The sequence below is a fragment of the Talpa europaea genome (genome assembly GCF_964194135.1).
Source record: "Talpa europaea genome assembly, chromosome: 6".
Classification (NCBI taxonomy): domain Eukaryota; kingdom Metazoa; phylum Chordata; class Mammalia; order Eulipotyphla; family Talpidae; genus Talpa; species Talpa europaea.
In genome coordinates this window covers 82,078,766-82,096,548 of record NC_140072.1, presented here as the reverse complement: position 1 = coordinate 82,096,548, position 17,783 = coordinate 82,078,766, and the positions used below count along the sequence as shown (strand labels likewise).

The 17,783-nt window shown below is 39.3% G+C and overlaps 1 protein-coding gene across 1 annotated transcript in view; it reads left to right on the top strand.

The window, feature by feature from the left end:
• Positions 1 to 17,783, top strand: part of NEK5 (NIMA related kinase 5) — a gene marked incomplete at both ends in the record, with an annotated part of 61,817 nt that overhangs the window by 20,472 nt on the left and 23,562 nt on the right. The window contains 7 exons of the mRNA XM_084234873.1: positions 57 to 111; positions 1,345 to 1,545; positions 1,622 to 1,703; positions 3,315 to 3,448; positions 14,049 to 14,233; positions 15,479 to 15,545; positions 17,045 to 17,149. Of these exons, the coding sequence (XP_084090999.1) occupies positions 57 to 111; positions 1,345 to 1,545; positions 1,622 to 1,703; positions 3,315 to 3,448; positions 14,049 to 14,233; positions 15,479 to 15,545; positions 17,045 to 17,149 (829 nt within the window). The remainder of the gene's footprint in view (positions 1 to 56; positions 112 to 1,344; positions 1,546 to 1,621; positions 1,704 to 3,314; positions 3,449 to 14,048; positions 14,234 to 15,478; positions 15,546 to 17,044; positions 17,150 to 17,783) is intronic.

The following is a 17,783-nucleotide window of genomic DNA, read 5'->3' as shown; positions in this document are numbered from 1 at the left end:
GCTTTTATTGAGAATTATGGAGATTTTCTTGGCATGTAAACCCTTATCTTCCTCAGGGATATTTGGTCTCTTGGCTGTGTCTTATATGAGCTCTGCACACTCAAGCATCCTGTAAGTACGTTCAACGTCAGATTGATCTTGACTTATTGGAAATATATAGATGAAATTAACTCCTGAGAGACAATGGTTACTGTTGGTTTTATTAGATTGTTAAAAATTATATGGGCAAGCTATTAGGATAATAATAGAATTGTATATACTGACACAAAAATGTGTTCGTGCTTATATAAAATAAAAACTCCAAGTTGGAGAAAGTATGCATAGCATATTTTCCTTCAAAATAAATTGTAAATGTATATAATTAGCAAAGAAAAAAGTGTGTGGAAATCTATTGGAAGTCAGGCAAGAGCTTCCCAAAGCCTCCATCTGTGTCATCCCACAGAATGTACCGATTCCTTAAGCAAAAAGTTGTGACAGTCCATGTGAAGTGTTACCTGCTAGGGAGGCTTATTAAAGACCCAGTGCCCAGGGCTTCAACTAGGGTTGGTGAGGTAGGCACCCACTACTAGCATGTAGAAAACCCCCAGACTCCTGGGAAGCAGAGACTATATTGTTCTCACAATTTAAGCACACTGAGCCACCCTGGGAATTTGGCAACTGGTGGGATCACCCCTGAAATTTAAGTTCCCAGATGTCAGCAAAAGACCAATATTGTAGCAGGGCTTTCCAAGGATAGCATCTTAGCTGTGTCTACACAGCTGTTAGATCATCATCATTATCATCATCGTTGTCATCGTCATCATCATCAAATGTCACTCAACTAGTAATTTTCTAACTAAAACCTGTATCTCTACTGCCACACTCTCCTGCTGAACATTACTATTATATGTAAATAACTGATGATTTCACACCATGGAAAATTTCCTGAGATATAAAGAATTTTTAAAGAAATGTTTTTATGTTAATTAAAAAATCAAGGCATTGGATTTCACATCATTATGTCTACAACTCTTTAAACATTATTTTGAAAAAGACTAGAAGGAAATATCTCTCTGGGTGATGAAATTATATGTATTTTTCCTGTCTGTTTATAACTTTCTATGTCTTATAATAATTAAATATTATTTGATAATAAGAAACAATTAAAACAAAAAACTTGTTTTAATAACCTGGTATCTGGGTGAGAAGCTGCCTACAATAGCTATTTATGAAATTTTAGTTGATGAAAACAAGTTAGGGTGGACATAGTACTGCTAACTGAAGTTGAAAACATCATTTGCTTCTTGCTCTTACTTTAAATTGACTTTTCCTCTGACCTAATATCATTATTCCTTGTCCTTTCAGTTTGCAGGTGACAACTTACACCAGCTAGTTCTAAAGATTTGTCAAGCCCATTTTGCCCCAATATCTCCAAGGTTCTCCCATGACCTTCGGTCCTTGATATCTCAGCTTTTTAAAGTATCCCCCAGAGATCGTCCATCTATTAATTCCATTTTGAAAAGGCCCTTTTTAGAGAAACTTATTGCCAAGTATTTGACTCCTGAGGTGAGTTTTGGGGCAAATCTTGTTTGGATTTTGACAGATTTTGATTAGTAAGTCCTTGACACATGTTTGGTTTTAGGTCATTCAGGAAGAATTCAATCATACCCTCCTAAGGGGAGCAAGACCATCAGCTTCTCGACATGCTAGGAAGGTGGTTCCAGGTAAGAATGAGTACATGGGCCTCCCCGGTGGCGTAGTGGTTGAGCGCTGGGTTGCGAAGCTGCCCGCAGCCTCTGCAGGGCCGGTTCAATCCCCGGCTGCTCCCAGGCCACCGGAGGAGGGTCCCACATGGCACGCAGACCTCTCCTGCTGCCCGCTGCTTCCCTCAGCAGTGTACCTCATCAGTCTGCCTGCTCTGCTCTCCCCTCTGGCTCTGGTGAATTATCTCACCCTCCCGCACTTCTGACTGTACCCAGTGCTTGTATAAATAAATAAATCTTTTTTTTTTTAAAAAAAAGAATGAGTTCATCATTCCAAAACCACTTATATCATGTGCTCATATAGTGAGTTACATGTGGCTAATGACTTTAGGGAAGAAATTGCACCAAAGAGGTTTGAATATGGGTGTTAAAAAATATGAGCATTATAAAAAAAAATCTAGTGGGCATGCCTGAGATGCTGTCTATGGAGCTCATATTTGACCTGGAGGATTCTTCTTTTTCTTCCTATTATCAGGAAAACCACGAAACAGTGGGTTTACCAATTAAACAGATGCTTGAAGAGGTAGAATACAAAATTAACTTTTGTGTAGAGGAGGGATTGTGAGAAAAGAAGGTTTATAGACATGGGTTGATGAGATGAGTCTTATTTTTTTGAAATAGAGAAAATGAACTGGCAATTTAAAATTCTTCTCTAGAGACCTATTGGAACCAAAGTTAGAATTTTGGACCTAATTTTTTTTTACAATTTGAGAACCATTACTATGTTACCTCCAAAGCAAGAAAGGTGATGATGATATTTACTGTATGGTAATGACAAATAGTATGGTGATGCTAGAGAAGCAACTTTAGTGTCAGGAATCAGCTGATGAAGTGCTCTCTCTCTCTCTCTCTCTCTCTCTCTCTCTCTCTGTGTGTATGTGTGTGTGTGTGTGTGTGTGTGAAAGAGAGAGAGAGAGAGGGATTAAAGAGAAAATTACTAATTCAGTGGATGTTGTGAATGTAAGAGCAGAATTTAGTTATAACCAAATGTCTGAACATAAAGGATGAGGAAGAGTAGAAAATCTCTCCAAGAAATCAGTGCTAGAGAAATATTATCCACTGTGATAGAGAATTAAAATTAAGGAAAGTTACAAAAGGAAAATAAATGAGCCTTTTTGCCATGTTTAATTTGATTTGGCATTATTGTATATTATTCTAGGTTGGGTGTGTTTAGAAAATAGATAAAATAGATAAAAATAAAGGATGAGAGAAAGTGCACCATCCACATTTCAAACATAGGAAAGATTGGAAAACAAAAACAAATTTTGATGGTGACAAAAACAAACATCTTAGAAGACCCACTCATACATTTCAAGCAATAATGTGATGTGAATGGTGTGGCCTGATTACTCAAGCCCTGATTATTACATTTAATTTCCCTAATTATGTTGTTTCTGTTGAAATTAATGCTAATTACTAAAATTATTTTAAAGTAGTGTTATGTATTACTAGACATATACAAAGGAACTTTGCAGTAAAAGGTTGTCTCCATTCAAAGAAAATGCGTAATTTTGCAGTGTAAAGTTGTGGAAATTTCTTAAAACTTACATTGTTTTATTTTGGTTAAATAAGATTCTAATAAACAGAAGGTGAGATTCCAGGGAAAGTGCCTACCAAGATCAAGGATATCTGTACCAGTTCAAAGGAAGGATATATTACATAGAAAGGAATGGAGACCACCCACTGGCGCTCAGAAACCCGTATTTGTAAGTTGGATGAAACCCTCCCTCTTGTTTATAAGCTGCTAGTGTCTTCCACAGACCTGCGCTCACATGTTCATGGCTATAAGCTCATGACTCTGGAATCCACTCATTTTGTACTTAAAATCATTCTGTAATGAGCATTAAAGTGGTATTTTGTTGGACAACTTCTCATTATATTTTTAAAAGCAGTGCTGTATTTTCTTGCAAGTATGTTATGCCAGAGTTTTAGTTTTATAATCAAATTCTTCCAATTTCTTTAGCTGAAGAAGATTTTTCTATATAGGAGAACTTTATAGCATAGTAGCAGAAAACGTGGGAAATTTTTATTATATAATCATTGATTTTTTTCCTAGAAAAATCTTTCTGCTGAGTTATTTGAATCCATTTTAGCAGAGTGCTAAATCTTTTAGTTCATGCAAGTAAAATGCTCTGATAATATATATAATAGCATGGATTTTTTTAATGGAAGAATTGTATTTCTTAAAAATTAGTCCTTTTCATCTCTGTATAACTTTGGGGTTACATTTTTACTTCTACATAAGTGCACATGCTTCACTCACCCTCCACCAAACCTCCTATGCCAATGCACTACCCCATCCTTCCTCTATTTCCTTTCCTCCTCCCCCCAGTTACTCTGGTAACCAGTATATTTTTCACAGAGTCTAATAACTGTTTTTGCTCTGCTTTGCCAGTGTATGTCTTTCGGTTATTCATATTTCACAGATGAGTGAAACCATCAATAACTGTCTTTCAGTCTCTGATTTATATCATTAGCATAATCACCTCCAAGTCCATTAATTTTGTCCCATAAGGTAATATTTCATCTTTTTAAGTAGCTCAGTAGTATTCCATTGAATATATATTCCACAATTTCTTAATCTAGTCATCCGTTGTTCAATTCTTAAGTTGGTTTCATGACTTGGCAGTTGTGGAAGTGCTGCTATGAATGCAGGAGTTCATAAATCCTTTTCTATTAGTGTTTTCATATTCTTTGGATAGATGTAGAGGTAGTGCTAGATCACTGGGATGTCCATTGTCATTTTTTTAAAGGTGTCTGCACACCATTTTCCATAAAGAATGCACCAGATTGCATTTCCACCAACAGTGGATGACTTTGTTCTTCACATTCTTCACAGCATTTGTTGTTTCTAGTCTTTTTTATATTGGCCATTCTCACAGGGGTGAGGTGATATCTCATTGTGGTTTTGCTTCATTTTCCTTGTAATACATTATGTTGAACTTTTTTTTCTAAATAGTTTTTTTTTAAAGATTGATTTATTTATGCAAGCCTGGGGTTCAGGCCAGAGGTGTGGGAGGGTGAGAGAATCCACCAGATACAGATCAGGGAGCAGAATAGGCAGAAGGACCGAAATACACTGCTGAGGGGAGCAGCGGGTGAGATAGGAGAGGTCTGCTGAACCATGTGGGAATCTCCCTGGCTGGCCAGGAATCGAACTGGAGACGCAGAGTCTGCGGACAGCCTCACAGCGCTGCGCTCAACCCGCTGTGCCACCAGGGAGGCCCAGATGTTGAATATTTTTTAATGTGCCTGTAGGCCATCTGAATGTCTTCTTTAGAAAGTACTATTTAGGAATTTTGTCCCATTTTTTGAATGGGTTGTCTTTTTTTAAATTAGCTCTCTTGTTACAGCATGACCAAGGGTCACTCTGGGACCCCCGAGCTTGCAAGTTCTAAAAGGATCTGGCCATACATGCGCACAAAGGCAAAGGACAATTTTAGTGTGAAAGATTTTAGGTAGAATTAGTGTGCATAGAGAGAGAAGAGAATAAAGTATATTCTTCCTAATAAGACATATGAAATTATACATCCCCTCACGGGTAAATAACTAGCCAAACAAGGTGGTTCTGAAGCAGAACTGCTGAGACCCAAAACCTTGCCACTAGTCCATGACACCTTCTGGTGGGGACCCAGAGGAAGGAGGCACAAGGGTCCTGTCAAGGCTGGGGTGAAAGGAGCAAAATCAGAGAACAAACCAAGAGAATGGCTCTTTCAAGTGTCTCTACATGTTTCTCCTCCATGTGTCTACTTCCATCTCTCCTTTCAGCACTACTAAGGCATAGTAACAAGAGCCCTCCCCTCTTTTATGAGCCCACCTGCCTTCCCTGTTAAATAGCTTCACCAGGCCTCTCCCCTCATTCAGTGGGGTTGGGAAACATGTTACCCTTCCCCTTTTAGGGAGATGTCTCGGCAACATTTTCTTTTTTAAAAAGATTTATTTATTTATTCATACAAGAACTGGGGTACAGGCCAGATGTATGGGAGGTGAGAGGATTCACCAGAGACAGAGTGGGGAGCAGAACAGGCAGATGTACTGAAATGCACTGCTGAGGGGAGCAGCGGGTGAGACAGGAGAGATCTGCTGTGCCATGTGGGTAACTCCTTGCCCAGGGATCGAACTCGTGCTGCAGTGGCTGCGAATAGCTTCACAGGTTGCATCTTAACCCCTTGAGCCAACAGGGAAGCCCCCCTGTCTCAGTAACATTTTCATAGGAACCACCTCTAATGTTCTCATTACCATTTGGGATTTTAAAATCTGAAAGAAATAAACAAGACCTTGCGGAGCAACATGGCGGCGAGGAGACGCTGCGAGTAAGATCTCCCATTAAAAAAAGTTAATAGGGAGGAAAAGCGGCAGGTCCCAGTGAGAACTGGGACACGGAAGATAAACGGACGACTCCAGCAAACTGCCCAAAGAAGAAAGTTGCCATAAAAGAGGACCAGAAGGGAGGGAAGCGCAGAACCCTGCTCCCCTCCCCCGCCCACAAAGTCAGCACTCTCCGACCGGCAGAGAGGAGGGAAACAACAAACCAAAACGGCCAACAAGAAAAACGGACGCAGCAAGTGGGACTGTGAGTGGAAAGGAACTATTTCAGCCACCACACCCCGTGAACGGGAGCTGTGGAGAACCCTGCAGGATCCGCCGCGGAGGTGAGCTCCAGGCGCCATTAAAGAGAGCCCCGCCCCCCAGGAGGAGACCAGCACCAGCACACAGCCCCGGCCGCCTGGTAAGCTTGCGCGGAAAGCGGCACGCTGATCCAGATCGGATCGCAGCTGCCCAGGTCCCCGCGCCTGCGACCTAGGCTTGCGGGGAAACCAAGGAGGCCCTCCCTGAGTGAGCAGGAACAAGGTGCCCAGGCAGGGGAGCGGGATTCAAAAGGCGCCATTCCCGCGCCACTGATCTGGGCTACAGCCCGCGTCCTGGAACTGAGGGCTTTGGAACTGAGACCCGGGGCACGAAATTAGAGGCGTGTTCCCCACGACGGTGGGGCACAAGGCAGACACAGCACCCCAAAGCCGTTGAGGTGTACCCTACCATCCCCGCTCTGCTCCCTGTCCCACGGGGTGGAAAATCAGCTCCCCAAGGGCTCTAGGAGAGATCTCTGGTGCCACCTAGCGACTTGAAGCCAGCACAGGCTCCTGAAGGAGCTAGTGGCCAGCTGGGGAGTTAGCCCACACCGGGCCCCTTCCGAACAAGTAGTCTGAGCCCACAGGGAGAGCGAGCACCCACAGCCGGGGCAGACCAGGTGCGCAGAAGAGTGTGCCTGAGACCAGACGCGCAGGGAGTGTGTCCCACATCAGCATTTTAGAACAGGGACATTTCTTCAGTAAAGACTACCTGCAGAAGGCTTCCTCAGGAGCCAGAGGTGAGCGGGGGGAAGTTCGCCCACACCAGACCCCCTCTGGCCTGCAGTCCAAGCCCAGAGGGGGAGCAGGAACCCACCGCCGGGGCAGACCAGGCGCACAGGGGAGTGTGTCCCCACATTGGCATTTTAGAACAGGAACCTTTCTCCAGTAAAGACTGCTTGAAACTGACAGATGACTCCTGGAGGAACCAGAGGGGAGCAGAGAAGCCCACCCAAGATGCCGGCCAGTCCCAACAACACAGTGTCCCAACGCATACGGCAAATTAGAAAACAGACAGTAGGGAGGAGAAGAACCACATGCAACCTAGCAACTCTCCAGAGAAAAAGCACACCACAAAAAGAAAACCAGCCCCCAGATTGCAACGACAATAACTTGGAAGAATTTCTGAGCCTTCCAGAAAGAGAATTTAAAATTGCCGTGATTAAAAAACTGACAGAAGTCATAAAGGAAAACAATGATAAGGGAAAAATAATCAACGATCAGAAGAATGCAATTGAGTCCCTAGAGAGGGAAAACAATGGTCAGAGGAAAGAAATTGAGTCCCTAAAGAGGGAAGTAAAAGAAATGCAGGAGATCAAAGAATTAATGGAAGAACTAAAGAATTCTGGGAAAAGCAATGAAAGCAGAATAGATGAAATGGAAGAACGAATAAGTAATCTTGAAGACACAGAAATAAAAAGAACCAAAACAGAAAAGGAAAGAGAAGTACGAAGGAAAAAGAACGAGGAAAGACTTCGGGAACTATCTGACTCCATGAGGAAAGGAAATATAAGAGTTATAGGAATACCAGAAGGAGAGGAGAGAGATGTAGGAACAGAGAAAATATTCAAAGAGATAATTGAAGAGAACTTCCCAAATGTGAAGAAGGAGCTGAAAATTGATATACAAGAAGCAAGAAGAACACCAAACTTCCACGACGAAAGGAAAAATACAGCAAGACACATAATAGTAAAGCTCCCAAGAATCCAGGACAAGGAAAAAATAATGAAGCTGGCAAGAGGGAAGAAACAGATAACATTCAAAGGAAAACCAATCAGGCTGATATCAGACTTCTTCGAAGAAACACTACGGGCAAGGAGAGAGTGGAGGGACATAGTCAACAGACTCCAAGAAAACAGATGCCAACCAAGAATACTCTATCCCGCAAAGCTCTCCTTCCTCTTTGAAGAAAGAATATGGACCTTCCCAGACAAACAGAAACTCCGGAATTTCATTGCAAGTAAACCCCCACTCCAAAAAATACTACAAGGAGTCCTAAAGCCAGAACCTCAGAGGGACGAATAACAATGAAAGAAGGCCAAAAAAAAAAAAAAGTTATTAAAAGAATAAATAAATAAAATCAAAGGAAAGACAAACACAATGGCAAATACAGATGTTAACATATCAATATTAACTCTAAATGTAAATGGACTAAACTCTTCAATAAAAAGACACAGAGTTGCAGGCTGGATTAAGAAACAAAACCCAACCTTTTGCTGTCTCCAGGAAACACATTTAGCTACAGAAGATAAAAATAGGCTCAAAGTTAAAGGATGGAAAACAATCCTACAAGCAAATGGACCAAAAAAGAAAGCAGGAACAGCTATACTTATATCAGATAAAACAGATTTCAAACTCAAAAAGATAAAAAGAGACCCCAATGGTCACTACATTATGATCAAGGGGACAATACTTCAAGAAGAAATAACACTCATTAACATATACTCACCAAACGAAGGAGCACCAAAATATATCAGACAACTGTTGTCCTCTCTGAAAACAGACATCAGAGAAAACACATACGTAGTGGGAGACTTCACCACACCACTATCAACAATGGATAGATCAACAAGACAAAAAATAAGTAAAGAAACCAAAGCTCTAAATAAGGACCTAGAGCAATTGGGCTTAACAGACATCTATAGAACACTAAACCCCAAAAAAACAGAGTACACATTTTTCTCAAGCACACACGGATCATTCTCCAGGATCGATCACATACTGGGGCACAAGACAAACATCAACAGATACACCAAGATTGAAATCATATCAACCATCTTTTCTGACCATGAAGGCATCAAACTAGAAATAAACCATAAAAAGAAGGCAAGGAACTTTCCTACCTCATGGAGATTAAAAACCACACTACTGGAAGACCATTGAACTAATGAGGAGATCAAAGAAGAAATTAAAAAATTTTTTGAATTGAACGACAAGGAGGACACCAATATCCTAAATGTATGGGATGCAGCAAAAGCAGTAATAAGAGGAAAATATATAGCAATAGAAGCTCACATCAAGAAACAAGAAAGAACGCAAAGAAACAACCTAATCTCGAAGCTCAAAGATCTAGAAAAAGAACAACAAAAAAACCCCAAAACCAGTAGAAGAAAAGAAATAATAAAAACCAAGGGAGAAATAAATGAAATTGAAACTAAAAAAACAATCCAAAAGATCAATGAAACCAAGAGCTGGTTCTTTGAAAAAAATCAATAAAATAGACAAACCCCTAGCCAGGCTCACAAAGGAAAAAAGGGAGAAAGCACAAATAAACAGGATCATCAATGAAAGAGGAGAAATCACAACGGACACAGCAGAAATCAAAAGAATAATCAGTAACTACTATGAACAGTTATATGGAAACAAGTTTAACAATCTAGAGGAGATGGACAAATTCCTACAACTCTACAATCACCCAAAGCTAGATAAAGAAGAAATAGAACACCTAAACAGACCAATTACAATTAGCGAAATTGAAATGGTAATCAAAAACCTCCCCAAAAACAAAAGCCCAGGACCTGATGGATTTACAAATGAATTCTACCAAACATTCAGAGACGAATTAGTGCCTATCCTTCACAAACTCTTCCAAAAAATTGAGAAGGATGGGACAATACCAAACACGTTTTATGAAGCCAACATTACACTAATACCAAAACCGAACAAGGACAACACAAAAAAGGAAAACTACAGGCCAATCTCCTTAATGAACACTGATGCAAAAATCCTCAATAAAATTTTAGCTATCAGAATCCAACAATGTATCCATAAGATAATTCACCACGACCAAGTAGGATTCATTCCAGGGACACAAGGATGGTTTAACATCCGAAAATCAATCAACGTTATCCAACACATCAACAAAAAGAAATATAAAAACCATATGATAATATCAATAGATGCTGAGAAAGCTTTCGACAAAGTGCAACACCCATTCATGATAAAAGCCCTTGAAATTCTTGGGATACAAGGAACATACCTCAACATCATAAAGGCCATCTATGACAAGCCAACAGCCAGTATCATTCTCAATGGTGAAAAGCTGAAAGCAATTCCATTAAGATCTGGAACAAGACAAGGATGTCCACTCTCACCACTGCTTTTCAATATAATACTGGAAGTCCTAGCCAGGGCAATAAGACAAGAGAAAGACATCCAAGGAATCCAAATAGGAAAAGAAGAAGTCAAACTATCACTATTTGCAGACGATATGATATTATACATAGAGAACCCCAAAAACTCCACAGAAAAGCTAATTCAACTCATCAATCAGTTCAGTAAAGTGGCAGGATACAAAATCAACACGCAAAAGTCAGTAGCCTTCCTATACACAAACAATAAATCTGAAGAAGAAGAAATCAAAAAGACCATCCCTTTTGTTATTGAAACAAAAAAAATCAAATATTTGGGAATAAATCTAACAAAAGAGGTAAAGGACCTATACAAAGAAAACTATAAAACACTGTTAAAAGAAATAGAAGAAGACACAAAGAAATGGAGAGACATCCCCTGCTCATGGATTGGAAGAATAAACATTATTATAATGGCCATCCTTCCAAAAGCAATATACAGATTCAATGCTATTCCAATCAAAATTTCAATGTCATTCTTCAAAGAAATAGAATAATTATTGATGAAATTCATATGGAATCACAAAAAACCCTGAATAGCCAAAGCTCTCCTGAAAAAAAAAGAAGGGAATGGAGGCATCACACTCCCAGACTTCAAACTATACTACAAAGCCATAATCATCAAAACTGCATGGTATTGGAACAAGAACAGACATACAGACCAATGGAATCGAATAGAAAATCCAGAAATAAACCCACAGATTTATGGTCAACTAATCTTTGACAAAGGAGCAAAGAATATGCATTGGAGCAAAGAAAGTTTGTTCAATAAATGGTGCTGGGAAAACTGGGTCGCTACATGCAAAAGAATGAAGCTTGACCACTACCTCACACCATACACAAAAATCAACTCAAAATGGATTAAAGAACTAGACATAAGACCTGAAACCATAAAATATATAGAAGGAAATATAGGCAAAACACTACGTGATTTGCACATCAAAGACATCTTTACAGACACATCACCCAAAGCAGTGATAGTGAAGGCAAAGATAAACAGCTGGGACTACATCAAATTAAAGAGCTTTTGCACAGCAAAAGAGACAATAACAAAAACAAAGAGAAACCCCACCGACTGGGAGAACATTTTTGCACCCAACACTAATGATAAAGGACTGATCACAAAAATCTGCAAAGAGCTGATGAGACTCAACAACAACAAAGAAAATAATCCAGTCAAAAAATGGGCAGAAGAGCTAAAAAGAAACTTCTCTGAAGAGGAAATGCAAATGGCCAACAGGCATATGAAAAAATGTTCAACATCACTTGTCATCAGGGAAATGCAAATCAAAACTACCATGAGATACCATCTTACACCAGTGAGAATGGCACATATTAAAAAAACTAGCAACAACAAATGTTGGCGAGGGTGTGGAGAAAAAGGAACTCTTCTGCACTGTTGGTGGGAGTGCAAACTGGTCCAACCACTGTGGAAAGCTGTGTGGAGATTTCTGGACCTACTAAACATAGAGCTTCCATATGATCCAGCAATTCCACTCCTAGGTATTTACCCAAAGGACACAGAAACATCAATTCCAAAGAACACCTGCACCCCTATGTTTATAGCAGCACTGTTTACAATAGCTAAGCTTTGGAAACAACCCAAATGCCCAAAAATAGATGACTGGATCAAGAAGATGTGGTACATATATACCATGGAATATTACTCAGCATTCAAAAAAGATAAACACATGCAATTTGCAGCAACATGGATGGCGCTGGAAGGGATCATGCTCAGCGAAATAAGCCAAAAAGAAAAAGAAAAATACCGGATGGTCTCACTCATAGCAGGAATCTAGAAAACTTAAATAAGGGACCAGGAAAATGAATATAAGAAAGTGAAAATCAAAATCAACAAAAAACTATGAACCAGAGACACTTTTAGGGGGGCGGGGGCGGGAGGGGAGGGATTGGGGTCAGAATGGGGGGGCTGCAATTGTATGGGGAATATAACAATAAAATTTATAAAAAAAAAAATAAAATCTGAAAGAAGCTATTTGTTTCCTTCTGAAACTACTCTCTGTTTTCAACAAGTAATTAGTAGTCCCTTCTAATGTTTGGATAGTTTAAAGTAAAATTATGAAACTAAGAAAAACTTAGTTTTCACACTTTAAAATATTTAAAAACACAATTATATATTTTATGTTTAGACTAACCAACCAAATTTCATAGAGTCACTTTAATATTTAAATAGATCTGTATTAAAAATGCCATTTTTGTAAGTTAAAAATGGCCAAATCGCTACAATTACATATATTTTGACCCTGGTAGCATTAAAAAGGACAAAGAATATAGCATGTTACTTCTCTACAGTGAGGAAATTTCCATTTTAACCTTTTGTTTGATTATTCATATTTCAACTTTGAGGTCTTTCCAATGACTTGATCTTTCCCCCTTTTGTTATCTATCAACTGTTATGATGGCAGAGTTGTCAGGATTAGAGTTAAATTCTGCAGGACTATTTTGCAGAATTATAGTTAAATTCTGCAGGATTACTTTTTAAATTCTGCAGAATTTTGACTGGCTTTCCTATGTTAATTTGGCCATTCTCGCCTTCTAACTCAGTGGTCTTTACTCAGCTCTAAAATAAACAGTTGTTTCTGGTTCTCCTCTAATTGTGTTCTGGTTGGGTGTATGTGTACCTTGGGATGGCAATCTGTCTGATTTTACTCCAGAAGAATAACTCTTAACTGGCTCATAATCTTTTATTTTTTTTCAAGCTTGATGCCATTTTGTATTCAATTTATTAGAATATAAACATGTTGCAAATTCCCAAATTTGTGAGTTGCACAGCATTTATTCTCCTATAAAGGTGTGAATTCTCCTTTAAGGTGTAAATTAAGTTCATGAAAATTACAAAAACAATAATACTGAGAGTCTTTCAGGTTGAGATGGCCAGGCACGATCACTAGTCAGTATTTTTGATACACTGGCATGAAAAACACGTTATTCATAATCAGTAAAATACTACACACCCTAGGCTTCTAAACTCTTTTCTGCTCTAGGATTTGCTGTTTCTAAGATGATTTTACTCAAAATCAAATCTGGAGCAAAACCAATAATATGCCTTTAATACTCTATCTTAGATAAGGTCATTATCAAGCTGTCAATGAGAGATTTGTATTATATGTCAAATGACAAAACTAAAACAAATTAGTAGTAAGCTTGATGTCAATCCATGCATTGGGGGAGGCCAGTGTCTCCCAAGCAGTGCAACACTGTTCTCGAGGGATTTGGGGCAAGGGCAAGTTTTATAGGATATACGAAGAAGCCACTTGGAAACGGGATAATGATCAGGGAGTCTCTTAAAAGGACAGCAGCTCCTATTTTCTAGGCTAAGGTAAACTGATCAAATCTGAGGTGGAGGATTAGGATTGGTGTTTTCTAGGTTTCCTTGACAATGAGGCATCTCTGGTAAGTGCAAGCCGACTCATATCTGTGGTATGGGATGAGTGTTTTGGGAGGCCTCCATTTTGTGTGTTCCAATATCCAAATAAACTCTAGCATATGAATTTTAAAAACCTCCTCTCTTTTTTTGAATCCTCCAGATAAAAATGGTGGAAAGACCCAAACTTGCTGCAGTGTGTGGACATTATGATTATTATTATGCTCAACTTGACCTATTGAGGCAGAGAGCCCAAGCACCAAGGCACTGCTTTGTTCCTCAAAAAGATGCTGGATCTGAGGAGAATTATAATCAGGAAGAGAGTCACACCCCATCACCATGTCAATGGTAATGTCATCCTCTAACTTCAACTTTGTTTTTCTGAAAATGTCTTTCTATGTCTTCATTCATTCTGAAATCCTTTCAACAATAATACAACAGAACAATAATCCAAGAAGAACTTCCAAAATCTTTATTGTAATTACTTGATTCATGGTTCCCTTGACCCCTTTCTATTTCAGGTCTGATGTAGTTTTTCTTCTAATTTATGCAACCATGTAATTGTGGACACAGATTCAAACTCATCAATTTTTAATATTTTTCATTCTTCTAGTACATTCCATTCTGTGGGAGTGATGAAAATAGTTATATATGTATCATTTTCCAAAGAGGTTTTTCATATTAGTACTAATCAATAGTAAGTCTGTAATCACAGACCTAATCTGATCTAATCCTCACATCAACCTCTGTGAGGTATTGTGCCTGTTTTATAGATGAGGAAGGAAGGCCCAGAGACTATAACTAGTTTGTCATTTCATCATATTTCTAAACGACTGACTTATCAACTTGACTCTTCAAAAACTGGGGTCTACTCATCTTGTTGCTCTTGTAGGAGTAACTTCTGAAGTGATAGTTTTGTCTCTGGAGCCCTAGAAGGTACTGTGATTCCACAGAACTTTATCACTGTACATGCTGTGATGTAAAATGTGGTTGCTATTATTTAGCCATCAGAAATTACAGAAATTCTTTGTAGGAAATGCTGCAAAAAAGATAACTATGTGGAACATATCTATAAACCTGAAAATACTTTGACCAGAATTATGCTGGAGAAATGCCTTAAACATTATGAGAGACAGTTAAGTCCTCAGCTCTTGATTCACTAAACATTTGGAGCAGCATAAGGAGTAGAGGTGAAGGGATGGGTCATCAGCTCAAGTTGCTCAGTGTGTGATGCAGGAGACAGACAAGCACCCTCCAGTCTTGGGATGACGAAGCTGTGGATTAGGTACCCACCAAAGTATGAGAAGATCCTGGCGTGGGCTTGTTTTCTCCCTTCAACATAACCTAGAAAATCTTGGATCAGAATATTTTCCTGTTTTATAGTCTCCTGTATTTCCTGTCATTACTGTTCTCTTTGTCTCCTTTTCTTCTCGATCCTAAAGATTTTCTTTTCCACGGTACACATTGTGTAACTCTGAACTACTCAGATTTACAACTTCAAGCCACGTATACTAAGCTGAAAATTTACTTGCGAAACCAGTGCCTCAGACTACTTAAAATTTCTACTCAGGCTGAATATTTTTATTTCTTAAGGCCTGCTGAATATCTTCATAGGAAATTTGAAGCTCAGCAATATAAGTTGAAAGTGGAAAAACAGCTGGTAAGTAAAATACCAAAGATGGGAGACAATCAGGAATTTTCTAATTGTCTCTCTGTTCACCAATACTCATGGATCTGTACAGCTAAGGTTATCCTTCATGGAAGATCAAAACTGCCCTGCACATTTCCCCATTTTTTAAACACTTACTTATTTTGCATAGAACTGGGGTGTAGGCCAGCGGTGTGGGGCATTGAAGAATTTACCAGAGGTGGAGTGGGAAGCAGAACAGGTGGATTTACTGAAATACACTCTAAGGGGAGCAGTGGATGGGAGAGGTCTGCTGTAGGTTAGCTCCTTGGCAGTAGGTTAGCTCCCTGGCAGGGGCTCAAACTCAGGTCATAGTGGTGATAGTGCTGAGACTTAACCCCTAGACCACCAGGGAGGCCCTTGCATTTCCCCAATTTTTAAGCTAAAAGAGAATAATGGGAATAGGCTTGAATCAGAGTCTGGGAAGTATGGGGCTACTGTCATTCACTGTGTGGCCTTAAGCAGACCTTGCAAACTTTCTAAGCCTCAATTTCATTTTGATAAATGACGGTTTTGCAGTAGGTGAGTTTCGAGGTCCTTGCAGTTCTTTGATTCTATTTTATTAGAATTCTACACATTTTTTTTTAAAAAAAGAGATTATTACACTTGATTAGAAATGAAAGTTATACTTACCTTTAAGTACAGAGTTGAAATTTTTGAATGGGGGTAGGAAAACTTTTTTGGCTGAGGGAGATTAGGTGTGTATCCCATTTGTGTCATATTTTGAACTACTCAAAAGCTCCAGTTCTATTTCCCTACCTAATCTTATACTTCAGGGGTTGCCAAACCTTTATAGAACTTTAATTTCTTTTTTTAAAAGATTTATTTTTATTTTATTTATGCAAGAACCAGGGTACAGGCCAGAGGTGCAGGAGGGTGAGAGGATTCACCAGAGACAGAGTGGGGAACAGAACAAGCAGAATGACTGAAATACATTGCTGAGGGGAGTAGCGGGCAAGACAGGAGAGGTCTGGCGCGCCATGTGGGTTGCTCTGCGGCTGGCAGGGATCGAACCGGCACTGCAGAGGCTGCAGACAGCCTCACAGTGCTGCGCTCAACCACCTGCACCACCAGGGAGGCCTCTAGACCTTTAATTTCGCAATTATAATTTACCAGTTCAGAAAATGAATCTAGTATCTTTCATGATAGTATATTGATTGCTTGGGATAAACACAATTAGTTTTAGTAATTCTCTTTCTCTTTTAATACTTAAATTAAGAAAACTATGACTCATTACAAAAATACGGAGTTTGATTGGTGATATAATTCTTGTTGACATGAAAAATTCTATGAACACTGGTGGTTTGGTGGAGGGTGAGTGGAAGTTATTCATATGGAAGAGCAAACATGTAATCCCAAAAATTAAAATAAAAAAATTTAAAATAATAAAAAAATAAAGGAAAAAGACAAGGTCAAGTGAGATGTTTCCAAAATGCAAGTATGCTTTATAAATTATCTTATTCAAATAATAGGGTCTTCGTCCATCTTCTGCTGAGCCATGTCACAACCGGAGAAGTAATAAAGACGAGCCTAGATTCCAGGAGCTGCAGCTCAGGAGAAATGAAAGGAAGGAACAGGTTAACAACATCAGTCCATGGCTGTCACTGTACCTCTGTTGTCTTTTGTACCATAATATAGTGTGACATTTATTTTCTACTTTGTGCCTGAGACCTTGGTTGCACAAATACTTGATGGACATACTCATGTTGGCACTTCCAGGGGATACAGAGCCATGTATCTTACCCTCTTAGAGAATGCAATGTAGCTCATAGGCTTTTATCTTGGGTTGATAAGGTCCATCATTAACATTTTTGAAAGTTGTAGTCATTCCCTGGGGCTGCCTTAGCAAGTTACAACAAACTAGGTGGTTTAAAACAACAGAAATTTCTTGTTTCACAGTTCTGGCAGCTGTAAGTCCAAAATCAAAGTGTTAACAGGGCTGTGCTCTTTCTGAAACCTGTAGGGGAATCCCTTCCCTGCCTCTTTCTAGCTTTGTAGGCAAAATGGCATTCCTGGGCTGGCAGCTGTCTGGCTGCATTCTCTGCCATGGCCTTCTCCCTATCTCTCTCTCTTCACACAGCTGTCTTCTTAAAGGGACACCCATCATACTGGATTAGGGACTTTTATACTCCAACTAATTGCATCTGCAATATCATTATCTCCAAATAAGTTCACATTCGAAGATACTAGAGGTTAGGACTCCAACATATG